This window comes from Carex rostrata, chromosome 2, assembly GCF_964058835.1.
Source record: "Carex rostrata chromosome 2, lpCarRost1.2, whole genome shotgun sequence".
Taxonomy (NCBI): Eukaryota; Viridiplantae; Streptophyta; class Magnoliopsida; order Poales; family Cyperaceae; genus Carex; species Carex rostrata.
This window is the reverse complement of record NC_135919.1, coordinates 17,781,383-17,794,114: the sequence shown is the minus strand read 5'-3', so window position 1 is coordinate 17,794,114 and position 12,732 is coordinate 17,781,383. Positions and strand designations below refer to the sequence as shown.

The 12,732-nt window shown below is 32.3% G+C and overlaps 1 protein-coding gene across 1 annotated transcript; it reads right to left on the bottom strand.

The window, feature by feature from the left end:
* Positions 1-7,228: 7,228 nt before the first annotated feature.
* Positions 7,229-7,738, bottom strand: LOC144548367 (putative E3 ubiquitin-protein ligase ATL45). Its single transcript, XM_078297038.1, has one exon. The coding sequence runs from the start codon at positions 7,736-7,738 to the stop codon at positions 7,229-7,231; it is 510 nt and encodes a 169-aa protein (XP_078153164.1).
* Between the last annotated feature and the right edge of the window lie 4,994 nt (positions 7,739-12,732).

Genomic DNA, 12,732 nt, shown 5'->3' with positions numbered 1-12,732 from the left:
ATCTAGAAAGAAGATAAATTCTTCTTGAAAATGTTGAGATAGGTAATCAAGAATCCGAAGGAGATGAGCAAGTATCGGAAGAAACAGAAGGAAACGAGAATTATGGAGAAGGTCAAGTGGAAGAAATACCATTGAGAAGATCTAGTCGACAAACTCAACCTTCAACAAGATTGAGGGATTTTGTCACATATTCGGTACAATATCCCATACAAGATTATATTTCCTATAATAATATTTCTCATGGTCATTATGCATTCTTAAACTCTTTGACAAAAATAGAAGAACCAACCAATTATGAGATAGCAAAATTGGATCCAAATTGGTGTAAAGCAATGGAAGAAGAACTACATGCCTTAGTAAAAAACCAAACTTGGGAGTTGTGTGAATTACCAAAAAATAAGAAACCGGTTGGGTGCAAATGGGTGTATAAAGTTAAATATAATTGTGATGGCACTATTGAACGGTACAAGGCTAGACTAGTAGCCAAAGGTTATACCCAAACATACGGTATCGATTATCATGAAACTTTTGCACCCGTAGCTAAAATGAATACGGTGAGAATTCTTTTTTCCATTGCGGTTAATAAAAATTGGAATCTACACCAAATGGATGTAAAAAATGCGTTTCTCCAAGGGACGCTTGAGGAAGAAGTGCACATGTCCTTACCCCCCGGTCACAAAAAAGAAGGAATTTCTAACCTTGTTTGTAGGTTAAAAAAATCAATCTACGGACTAAAACAATCTCCAAGGGCATGGTACGGTAAACTTAACCATTTCTTATTATCTTGTAATTTCAAAATGAGTCTAGCCGATTCATCCTTGTTTACCAAGCATAATTCTAACGGTACCACTGTGGTTTTGGTTTATGTCGATGACATAATTATAACCGGAGATAACCAAAATGAAATTGAAGGTATTAAAAGAAATTTAAAACAAAAATTTGAAATAAAGGATTTGGGCAAATTAAAATATTTTCTTGGGATAGAAATTGCCCATTCTACAAAAGGGCTATTTTTATCACAAAGAAAATATGTTCTTGATTTGCTCAAAGAAACCGGAAAAATAGGGTGTAAACCGGCTATCACACCAATTGACACCAATATAAAGCTCAATACCGAAGATGGTGAACCATTGAGTGATATCAACCAATTTCAAAGACTTGTAGGAAAATTAATTTATTTAACCGTAACTAGACTGGACCTTGCTTTTGCCGTGAGTCAAATTAGCAAGTTTATGCATGCACCAAGAACACCTTACTTAGATGCCATTGATAGAATATTAAGGTATCTAAAAGGTTCTCCCGGAAAGGGAATTTGGATGAGGAAAAATGGTACTAATGTAATATGTGGCTAATCCAATGCAGATTGGGCCGGTAGCTTCGATAAAAAATCGACCACCGGTTTTTGCACATTTGTAGGCGGAAATTTAGTCACATGGAAGAGCAAGAAGCAAAATGTCGTGGCGCGATTAAGTGCAGAAGCAGAATATAGAGCCATGACATCAACCGCAAGTGAATTGACGTGGATTAAGCAAGTGTTGACCGACTTGAATGTGAAGGCTAATGAACCAATGCAAATGTTTTGTGACAATCAAGCGGCAAGGCACATTGCGGCAAATCCAATCTTTCACGAGCGTACCAAACACATTGAAGTGGACTGTCACTATATCCGAGAAAAAATTCAAGCTCAAGAAATCGAAACTCCATTTGTCAAGAGTGAAGATCAATTAGCGGATATATTTACGAAAGGATTAAGCTCTAAGGTTTTCGAGAATATTTCATGCAAGCTAGGATTATATGATCTTTATAATCCTAGCTTAAGGAGGAGTGTTGAGAAATAAAGGCCTCAGACCCGTGAGGGTATTTTCGTCATAGGCACTTTTTAGAAAAAAATAAAGAGCTCACACTTTAGGAGCTTCAATTTATTTATTTCATTTCAGGGACTGTAGGGACTGTACCGTTAGGATTTTTTACCGTTATAACTCTGGCTATATAAGCCATGTACACAGTACAAGAGAATATAAGAAATATATACAATATTTCATCATATAAAACGTTCTCTGATTTCAAGTGTTAAAGCTCAACACTAGTTCTTGTGAGATTTGTCCGTAGTTGTGCATTTTTTATTTCAGCATCCTCTCTTGTACAGTAGACACACCTCATGGCTCCTCTTCTCTCTGCCTTTAGCTTTTAGGCTTGCCAGATTTCAAAATAAGATCTCCAATCATGAATTTCAAAGTGAGCACTATTTACAGAGGTAACAATCTCCAGAGCATCCGACATCAGCAAGCCAGTTTCATTCACACTAGTTACATGGCTGTGGTGCTTTGAATCATTAAAATTCTTGTGCTAATTCAATTGTTGGTTAAGCCCTCTTGAAATGTGAAATATGTTTTTCTTGATTGTCTTTTGCTGTGAATTTGAATATCGAATTGTGCCTTGTTGCTTGTGAATCTGGTTTGTCAATAATTAATTTGGTTACCGTAACTCAACCTATCATTACTTGAGTTGTCGGAATTGGATCTGTTGAAGCCTGTCTCTTGCGCAACAAAGTAAGATGCATTCCTTACTGGTACTGGATACCATCTTGGAGGTGCAGCAGTGGCGGAGCACATTTTGAGATATGATATAACTGAAGACTCTTATGTGGCTTCAAATCAAATGGCTTTATTTAGGGAGAAATTATTGTCATAAATTGTATTTTCTTTACTTCTACCTTAGAGATCGAAGTGTAGTTGTAAATAATCTTGTAAATACTTTTTTAATCAATTAAAATGTTAACCCCGTCTCTTGCCCCTTCAACTGGTAAATGGTACAGTCGGTACCATTTTAATATGAGTACTGGTAAGTGATACAGTCAGTACAATTTAATATAAGAAGAGAAAATGCAAAAAAGGGTAAAATGGGAATTAATATTAAGTTAATGTTAAATATGATGTATTGGGTAGATACGTGAATTTTTATATTTTTAAAGGATAAATATGTAATTATCAATTTTGGAGAGGAAATATGTTATATTGAAACTTTTGAGAGGGATGCATGAAATTCTCCCTTTTTAATTTGGTACTCGTGTATTTACTGTTGATCCGTGGCAAAGCTATCAAACGGGCATGATATTTTTCGTGATTTCTGACGCAGCGTGATAGTTGTATTTTCTTTTTCTTTCTTTTTAACCCAGTCGTGAAAAAAGATTAAAGAGAAAAAAAAGGTTAACTATGTGCAAACCAATGTAACGAATTCTGCAAACATAAATTTCCATCACCATGTGGTCTAACAGCTTTTTAAAACTAATAACCGGGGTCACTTAAAATTTGTAAATAATTACATGTAATTTTTTTTTCAAATATGCTTTAGATGCAACTTCCAATTATTTTGAATTTTATAAATTTTTTCACATAACTCTGTAGACAGTTTCGTCAAATACTATAAAACGGTAAAAAAATTCCAAATTTTAATTTTTTTCAATTTTTTTTTAAATTTGCATCTAGAAGTTACTTCCAATTGTTTTGAATGCTATAAACTGTTAAAATAAAATTATTTTTTTCAAAATTTTATTTTATTTTTTTAATTTACATCTAGATACTATTTTCAATTGTTTTGAATTCAATAAACCTTATTAAATGACTTTGTAGACAGTTTCGTTGAATTCTGTAAACTGGTAAAAAAGTTTCAAATTTTAATTTTTTTTCAATTTTTTTTTTTTTAAATTTGCATCTAAATACTAATTTCAATTATTTTGAATTATATAAACCTTATCACATGACTTTGTAAACAATTTCATTGAATACTGTAAACCGATTAAAAATTTCCAAATTTTAATTTTTTCAATTTTTTTTATAATTATGCATCTAGATGCTATTTTCAATGATATAATGATATTAAATTATGTAAATCTTATTACTTAACTCAGTAAACAGTTTCTTTGAATATTACAAACTGATAAAAAAAATTATTTTTTCAAAAGAAATTTCAAATTTTATTTTTAAAACAAATCAAATTTCAAATTTTATTTTCAAAACAAATCAAATTTTATTTTTCAAAAAAAATCAAATTATATATTTTCAAAAAAAAATTCAAATTTGTTAATTATACATCTAGATGCTACTTTCAATTATTTTGAATTCTCTAAACATTATCACATAACTCTCTAAACTGATTTTTTAATAATGTAAACTAGTAATTTTTTTTTTTAAATTTGCATCTAGATCAATTGTTTTGAATTATATAAAACTTACCACATAATACTGTAAATGATTTCATTGAATAGTGTAAAATGATAAAAAATTTAAAAAAAATTATATTTTTCAATTTTTCTTTTAAATCTTATATTGTTCTGATGATTTGGGGCTGGTCAGATCATGTTAGTTTGGGGTAATTCAGGTTTCTGGTCAAGTCCAGTTTGGGCAATGGGTAACACTTTATGATTGTTGTTCTTTCATAATAATAATTGGGTTCAGCTTTTGAAATTGTAGACTTCAAGTTAAGGCGCCAGTGGTGTGTGTGTGTGGGGGGGGGGGGGGGGGGGGGGGGGGGGGGGGGGTACATATCTGGCATGTTAGAAGCTACCTCCGACTGAGAATTTTAGGACCAAAACATGGGTGTTTTGGGTATTGTTGCAAACAATAGTAAATTTGGGGTATTTGAAGTATTTGGGATGTTTAAAAGGGCATTCGTGAAATTGACATCTTTGCAAAGTATATATGGATTTTTGGGTTCCATAAGAACTCATCTCTGTTCCAAATTGTAATAAGAAAATTTTCACAAACAGTTTACATAATTATATAATAAGGTTTAAATAATTTAAAAAAAAATTGAAAGTAGCAACATTGGGAGATGTATTATTGGAATCAGTATTACTAATTTCTTACTCAAATTGGTTTTACATAATTTAGTTTCTTTTCTGCATGCTGTGCTTTTTTTTTTTTTTTTTTTTTTTGGGGGGGGGGGTGTCCTTAAAATTACGGCAGACACATAACATTGCATCTAATCCTAAAATTGTTGCTCTTTTGTAGTAACTAATAATAAAGGTAAAATAAAAAAACTGTAGTTAGGTTTCAGTTCTTCTATGTTTTGATTAAAAAACAAGTAGTTTTAAGTCGAGATGAAAACAAAGTGGGCAATTTAGTCATATATTACTATTTTTTTTTGTTTGTTTTAAACCATTGGATATTTGCAAATGTCTATAATTAAACACAAAATTTATCATGGCAAAACACCAGAAGAAAAAAAAAAAAACAGATATTCATAAGATAAACCTCAGTAACTCGTCCAATAAATAAAATAATAATCATTTATGTACCCGCGCTACAGTACCTGCACAGTACCCGCGCTATAGTAACTACATTTATAGGAATAATGTATTATGGTCCTCACTAATTATATTGTGTCCACTAATTATTATTCTAAAAAGATATTATATAGTCTCAACTAATTATTATTCTAAAATCCCAGCAGCACCCTTTCAAAGCCTTGGCACTAATTCCACGTCAACATTTCTCTAACAAAAATAGTTAACCTCATAAAAATAAATACTTCAGTGCATAGATATAAATACTTTCAATACTTAGATATTAATACTTTCAGTATCATATGTAAAAAGAGAAGGGATCCAATTACAACATTATGGCAGTTTAGGTCCCCACAAGCAATTATGTAAAAATTACAACATTGTTTACCATATAGATATAAATACTTGTGTTCTTTGGACTATATACTTCAAGATTTGAGTATTAATATTAAAAAAAAGTTATAGATTTGGAACGGTTGCGATTCCCACAAGCAATTATGGCAGTTTAGGTGCGGGTACGATTATTTAAAAAATAATTAATTTATCATTTACATTGTTTACTATATATATATAAATACTTGTGTTCTTTGAACTATATACTTCAAGATTTGACTATTAATATTTTAAAATAAAGTTACAGATCTGGAACTGTTGTGGTCTCCACAAGCAATTATGGCTGTTTAGGTGCGGGTACGACATCAGAAATTTCAAAAAAAATGCGAGTACGATTATTTAAAAATATTTAATTTATCATTTACATTATTTACTATATAGATATAAATACTTGTGTTCTTTGGACTACATACTTCAAGATTTGACTATTAATATTAAAAAAAAAGTTACAGATTTGAAGTGCAGTTATGGCAATTTGGTCCCCACAAACAGTGATGACAGTTTAGGTACGAGTACTGTAGTGCGGGTACTTATATCAGCTTCCTAAATAAAATCAAAGGCCCAAAAGTATCTAAGATTTTAGCAAACAGGCCACGGCCCTTTCTACTAGGCCTTCATAAAACCTAGAAAAAGAAAAATAAGTTGATTGTGAATATTTTTTTTGGACCAATAGGACAGTGAACTCGTCTCTGGGATTATATTTTAGATACATGACAATATGTCAATAATTAATATTTTTATTTGAATATAAGTTAAGTATATTTTTTGGGGAATAGTGTTGTTCCGTTAAGTTACTATTTTGAATATAAATTAAGAATATTTCTTGGGGAATAGTGTTGTTCAGTTAAGTTACTATTTTGAGAAACAACAGATTGATACTATTCTAAATTATACAAATCCAAATGAGACTTGCCATACATGCATCTAGTCAATGGTATAGTACGTAGTCACCCATGTTCAGATTTGTGAGATAATCGGGAGCACACGGGTAGCTAATCCAACATTTGGTTAGGTTAGTAAAATAGTGAGCTAACTCATATAAGACAAATAAAGAATAGTGAATTAGTGTTATTCTTGATCTATTCAAACGCACAGGAAGAGAATACAGATCCTGGTGTGAGTTAATAGGCCTTCATAAGCAATTCTGCAGGAAAGGCGAGGATCATGTAAAGATTTCTCTCCCTGCATTAACTATTAATGAAGGGATAATTGACAACCAAAAGGGCTATATGAATCATAGTTACTTTATCGCTCCACTTAGCAGTTAATTAACACAAAAAAATCAATTTAATGATGGAGGTGTTATCTAGATCTGTTATTCCATAGGAATCAGATTCTAGAAACAATGTAACTAACTACTTTACGTACATTATATACTTTCCCTAAAAAAGAAAAAGGTTCACATCTATTATTCCTGTAAAAAGAATATGTACATTATTTTAGGAGAGAAGAAGAAGAAGAAGAAGAACTCTAGTAATTTTGGATTTGATCATGACAACTACATTCATACACAATTAAGTTTAGTGTAGGTGTCACTGTTACTAAGAAAACTCAAACAGGAAATATACAATTTGAGAAGCAACATTGCACGGACCGGCTACTGCTGGTATGGTCTTCTTTAACATCACTGCTATTACTACTACTCGGTACCACAACCATGATAACACAACGACAAGTGGGACATGAAGACCGTGATACGAGCCACATGTCAACACAACTTGCATGAAACACATGGCTGCATTGTGGCAGGACTCTGATCCTATCGCCATGCGCAAACGCAGCCAGACAAATCGGACACTCGTCTGAAATTTGCTTCAATCCCGGTCTAATATTTACAATTGGTAAAGAGTCGAGGTTTTTTCTTTTTAGAGGAGGTGGTGGAGGTGGAGCGGAGCGATTTAACCAGGCATGTCGAACGGCAAGAGCTAATCCAGTGAAAACACAGACAAGAAAGAAGAAAGCAGCAGCTAAAACGAGAAGTAAATCGGTGTTTACATTCGAAGGAAGAGCTGATGAACTTGGAGGTAATGAAGAAGGTGATGAGGCAATTAGGCTAGACATTTTTGTTCTTTTGTAAATGAGCTTTGTTTGTTGTTTGTGTGTTTTGAAAGAGATTTGAGTGCATACTTATAAGCAAATTTAAAAGGGAAATTTAGTGGATTAATTAGTGGGTAGTTTGGATAATTTTTTATTGAGCATCATTAGCCGACCATGTGTGCGGATGTAAATTTATGCTTGTGTAAAAGGCAATATACACAATTTAGCGCAATGATTACAATAAGAAAAGATTGGTACCCAAAAATGCCTGAAAGAAAGTATGACCAATAAAATCTCAACACATGATCTTTACCTGTTTTGTTAAAAAAAATTAAAATAAGAAATGGGAATAAAATGATTCCCCATGTTGTAAATGGGAGGATTAGTCCTTGATTAAATTATATGATCATGCCACATCAGAATGTTATTTCCTTTTTGGGATTCCCAGAGATTGGATAAATCCCACTAAGTAATCTCACTTAATTAGATCTGACACAACAAAACCAATAGGCATTCAAGGGTGTGACTCTTCAAGGTTACACTGCGTTTAAACCTAACTGGATAATATATCTACCGTGATTCTATACACACAGACAGCGACATTATTATTGTTGTTATTGCAACTATTATTATTTTTGAAATCTCAACGCTAGTAGGCAATTATAATAATACAATTCAGAAATTCTTCAATATCAAATACAGAGAGGATATTAGAAAAACTAAACAAGACGAAGCTTGATAACCCCTTTAACCTTAGGAGTATAATACTTCTAGGAGAGGTAAAATTACTGGAAGCCTATTTGGAATATAGGAGGTCTGCTTTGAGATTCGTGCCATAATGAAATAGACGGCTCAAATCTCATTCTACACTGTCCGGTATGTACCGCGTGTTGGATCTGAATACCAACCTTAAGGCCCGAGCTACTGTTAATTTTTGTGACTAATAATTAATTAACAAGTTTTCAGGCTTGAGAAGTTCTACATGGAAACTATAATGCACAACTTGTTTTAGAGGCGGAGTCAGACTTTCAAGTTACGGAGGGTCAAATGTGAATAGGGTCAATTATATTAAATTTTCAATAAAGATCAATTTTACAATACTCATAGCATTTTATCTAAACTGTATAGAAAACATTGTATAAATTTTTTTTTTTTTTTTTGAGGAAAAATATAGAAATTTCACTTCCATTGGATACATGTCGATGTGCCCCTGGCATGTTTTGATTCAAACAATTGTCAGGATTAATTGGTGATTTTAGAATTAGCTCTGTATTTAAAGTTGATAATAGCATAAAATAGATAAGAAATAAGTAGTTTTCTTTGAATGAGGCTACGGTAATATGCATATTACATATCGATTTGTGCTATAGATATATCCATATCTTTATTTGCAAGGTTAAAACATTTGATCCAAATAGGGGCGGAGGAATATACATTGAATGAGAGTCAATTCAAACAAGGGCGGAGGGATATACATTGAATGGGGTCAATTGACCCCATCTTTTCTTTTAAATTATTGTATTTATACATAATTTTTTTATATAATTTAGAGTAAAATGTTATGTTATTGTACAATTGACTCGATTCTTAGTATGAAAACTTTATATGGTCGACTTCCATTCAAGTTTGATCTCCATAATTTTGAAGTATGGCTCCGCTCCTACATCCAAACCATTAAACATGATATCCATATGAAAATATATTCAGAGAACAAATTTTTATTTTTTAGATAAATAGAAAATCTTGATTTAAAAAAGCAAGTGATTTTCTATCTATCTAAAAAGTTAGTAAATTTAAAAAATATATATATATAACTTGTTAACAAGTAAAATTTTCATATGAAAATAATGTTTTTGCTCTTCAATTTGACTATTTGAACATTGAAAACAAAAGCTATGAGTCCATGACACGGATTGCTCCTAATAAGCAATATATCATACCGTTGTTCATTTTTCTTTTCCAATTTCGAATATTATTTTAAAAAAGAACTTAATTATTCATCTCATTACAAATAATTCCAACCCGCTATTTTTTGAATCAAGACGGACGAGTTGAAAATTTGAAATAATCAGGTTGGACAGATTGCTCATACACCTTTAAAAGTAACTCACAACAAATTTGAAAATCATAAATAAAGTATCCAACAATGACATCATCCAAATATATATTTATTTTTTCGCCGAAAAATAAATAATTTGGAATATACACGAAGGAAAGCGGCGCCACTGTGGCGGTGCTTTCGTCGATTGGTAATCTCTTTTTCCAAGTAATAAATTAATGGTGACCTGATATCTTTTTGTTCAAATCATGATTTATCTGTCTTATCCAAGGTCAATGAAAATGACTGAAAGTCTCTCCGTCTAGTCATCATACCATGTATTATGTATACATCTGACCTAAGTTAGTTAAAGAATGTGATGCCAGATCAGCACACAAGAGTGCTCCTCCCACTAAAGTGTAAAAAGTAAGAGTCTACAGACCCCGACAAGCTAAAACACAAATCCAACCGACTTATTTTACCAAACAATTTTTTGTTCATATATTAGTGCATTTGCTGGTATTTTTCAAGAGCCAAATAAAACAGAGACAACACAGATAAAGGTATTAAACTGACCTAATATGTTTCAGTGTCAACGAGTAGAGCCAAGGCCCAAGGCGAACTAGGGAAATTAATCTGCTGTTATTCCAGGAAACTGTTATTCTGATCTCAACCGTTAATCTTTGTTGATATTTATGTATGAAAAAAAAATCTTTCTTGAGATTTATACATTAAATATTTTAAAATATTGAAATCAGAACAACAGATTCTGTTATTACCTTGGAATAACAGCTGATTTATTTCCCCGAACTAGATAGAAAAAAAAAAAACTTGAAGTCGGTTCGTGTCAAAATGAGTCCAGCCGAGTCGAATCAAGTTCGTTCGTACTATAAGACGTACATAGATTAAAAAATTTCATCAATTTAATGTTGTGAGATGCTCATAGATTATAAGCTGAAAAAGAATTTTATCATTTTGTTACAACGAGTTTCATTCTCTTATAATTAACACAAATAAAAATAGTGAAACAGTTGACAAATAACTTTATCTTCTTTTTGCAATAAGCAATCGAGTCGAGCCAAGCTAGGTCAAATTTAAACTTGCTGATGACAAGCCGAGTTGAAATCAGACGAGTTTTTTTCGAGTCGACCCTGAACAAACTTTGAGCTACGAGTTGTTTTACAGCCCTATCTTCCTTAGTAAGATAGTTGGGTTCTCTAAAATATTCTAAATGTTTATTATAATTTTGTTATAGCTCCGTATTTATTTATAGCTAATTATACAAAACAATAAAGTTGTAAAAAAATTGTAATAGATTTTTTATTAACACAATAATGTAGAACAAAGGGTATGTAGTGCTTCATGAATGAATAATCAACTCAATATTAAAAAACAAATCAATTCAATATTAAGAAGAAGAAAAAAAATCGATAGATTGTGAGCTATGATTTTCATCAAAATATATACTGTACAATTCATTTCTGAAAAAAATCACTATTCAGTTTTATACCGGCCATAGAGATACAGGAACATATAAATCTATCTTTACCTCCTTCTTGAAAGGATATTCTATTTTATATTTTTATTCGATTTTATAACACTTAATTGATCCTTTCGGTATTAATTAATGTTGGAGAAAGAAAAGCACCAAGGAGAAAATAACATGTGTAACTCTTTATACAGAAAATCTATGGTTAATTATGATTTATGACTAAGCGCAATCTTTGATTGACATGCATGTTGCTTTTGAGAAAAGGAAATGTAACAGCCTACGGCCATGAATCATGCAAAAAAAAAACAAGTTCAATCATTTGTCATTTCATTCTCAGAGCAAACGGGTGGAATTGGTCCACCACGTGTTGGTGTCCCATTGCTGTGCTTTTTCTTTCTGCAGCCAAACTGTTAACGCGAATCTTTGAACATCGATTTTCCCACCCGTTATCTATTAGGAATGACTCACTACAAGAACCACTGCACCAATTTCATTTCTTCTTCCGAAGAGAGATAATACTTACAAATCTGAGAGGAATAAATCTGCTGCAATCCGAATTATATGAACAGTACTCTAAAATTTTTGTTTTCTCAAATTTAACCACCGTTCAACTTTTTCTGTGCATGCATCTCGAAATAGCTAGTTTGTCTGTGCACACATCTCAAAACAAATCAACAGTTAAATTTGAAAAAACAAGAATTTCAAGGTACTGTTCATCTATTTCGGATCGCAGCAAATTTATTTCCAAATCTAAGAGTCAAGAATTAGCACCATGTTTTAGAGTGCGTATCCTCTGAGATATCTCAACTTTTGTGTGACCGACGTGTTCGGTGCCTATTTGAGGGTGATGTAGGGGGTCGGTATTACTAGTATGTGTGCTTCTAGATTCGTGCATAACGTATTTAAACGGTTGGAATTTTCCATAAAGTCACACAAAGTTTGAGATATCTCAGAGGATACGAATTCGTTTTAGAGAAAGACGGTGATTGAACTCATCGAATCAAAGTAGGGTCTTTGAATTCGTTTTAGAGAGTGCGTAGTCTCTCAGATATCTCATATTTAGCATGCCCAATGTGTTCGATGCCTATTCGGGATAGCGCAGAGGGCAGTATTATTTGTGCTTTGAGATTCGTGCAGAACGTATTTGAATTAAGATATGAGTCCAGAGGATAGGCTTTCTGTTTTAGAGAGTATAGATTTGTACGAATCCGCATCACCCCAGGTACCTGAGGTGCAAGTACTAAATCTGAACCATTCATTTCACTTGGCACGAATTTCAAAGCAGACCTCAACAGTTACCGGATTGAATTTAGTCTGGATGAAATTAATCTGGACCGTCCATTTTTATAAATTGTACCTGAGGTACCTGGGCGGATACGGACTCGATTTGTAAATTTAGTCTTATTCGGCCCATATATCATGGGCTTTCGGCCCAATTAAATTTCTCACGGGTGAAATTGTCGAAGGGTGTGGCAGCTTCTGGAATTA

Bases quoted from the DNA above. Each gene is read 5' to 3' on its own strand.
- LOC144548367 (XM_078297038.1), bottom strand. From the start codon at position 7,738: ATGTCTAGCCTAATTGCCTCATCACCTTCTTCATTACCTCCAAGTTCA.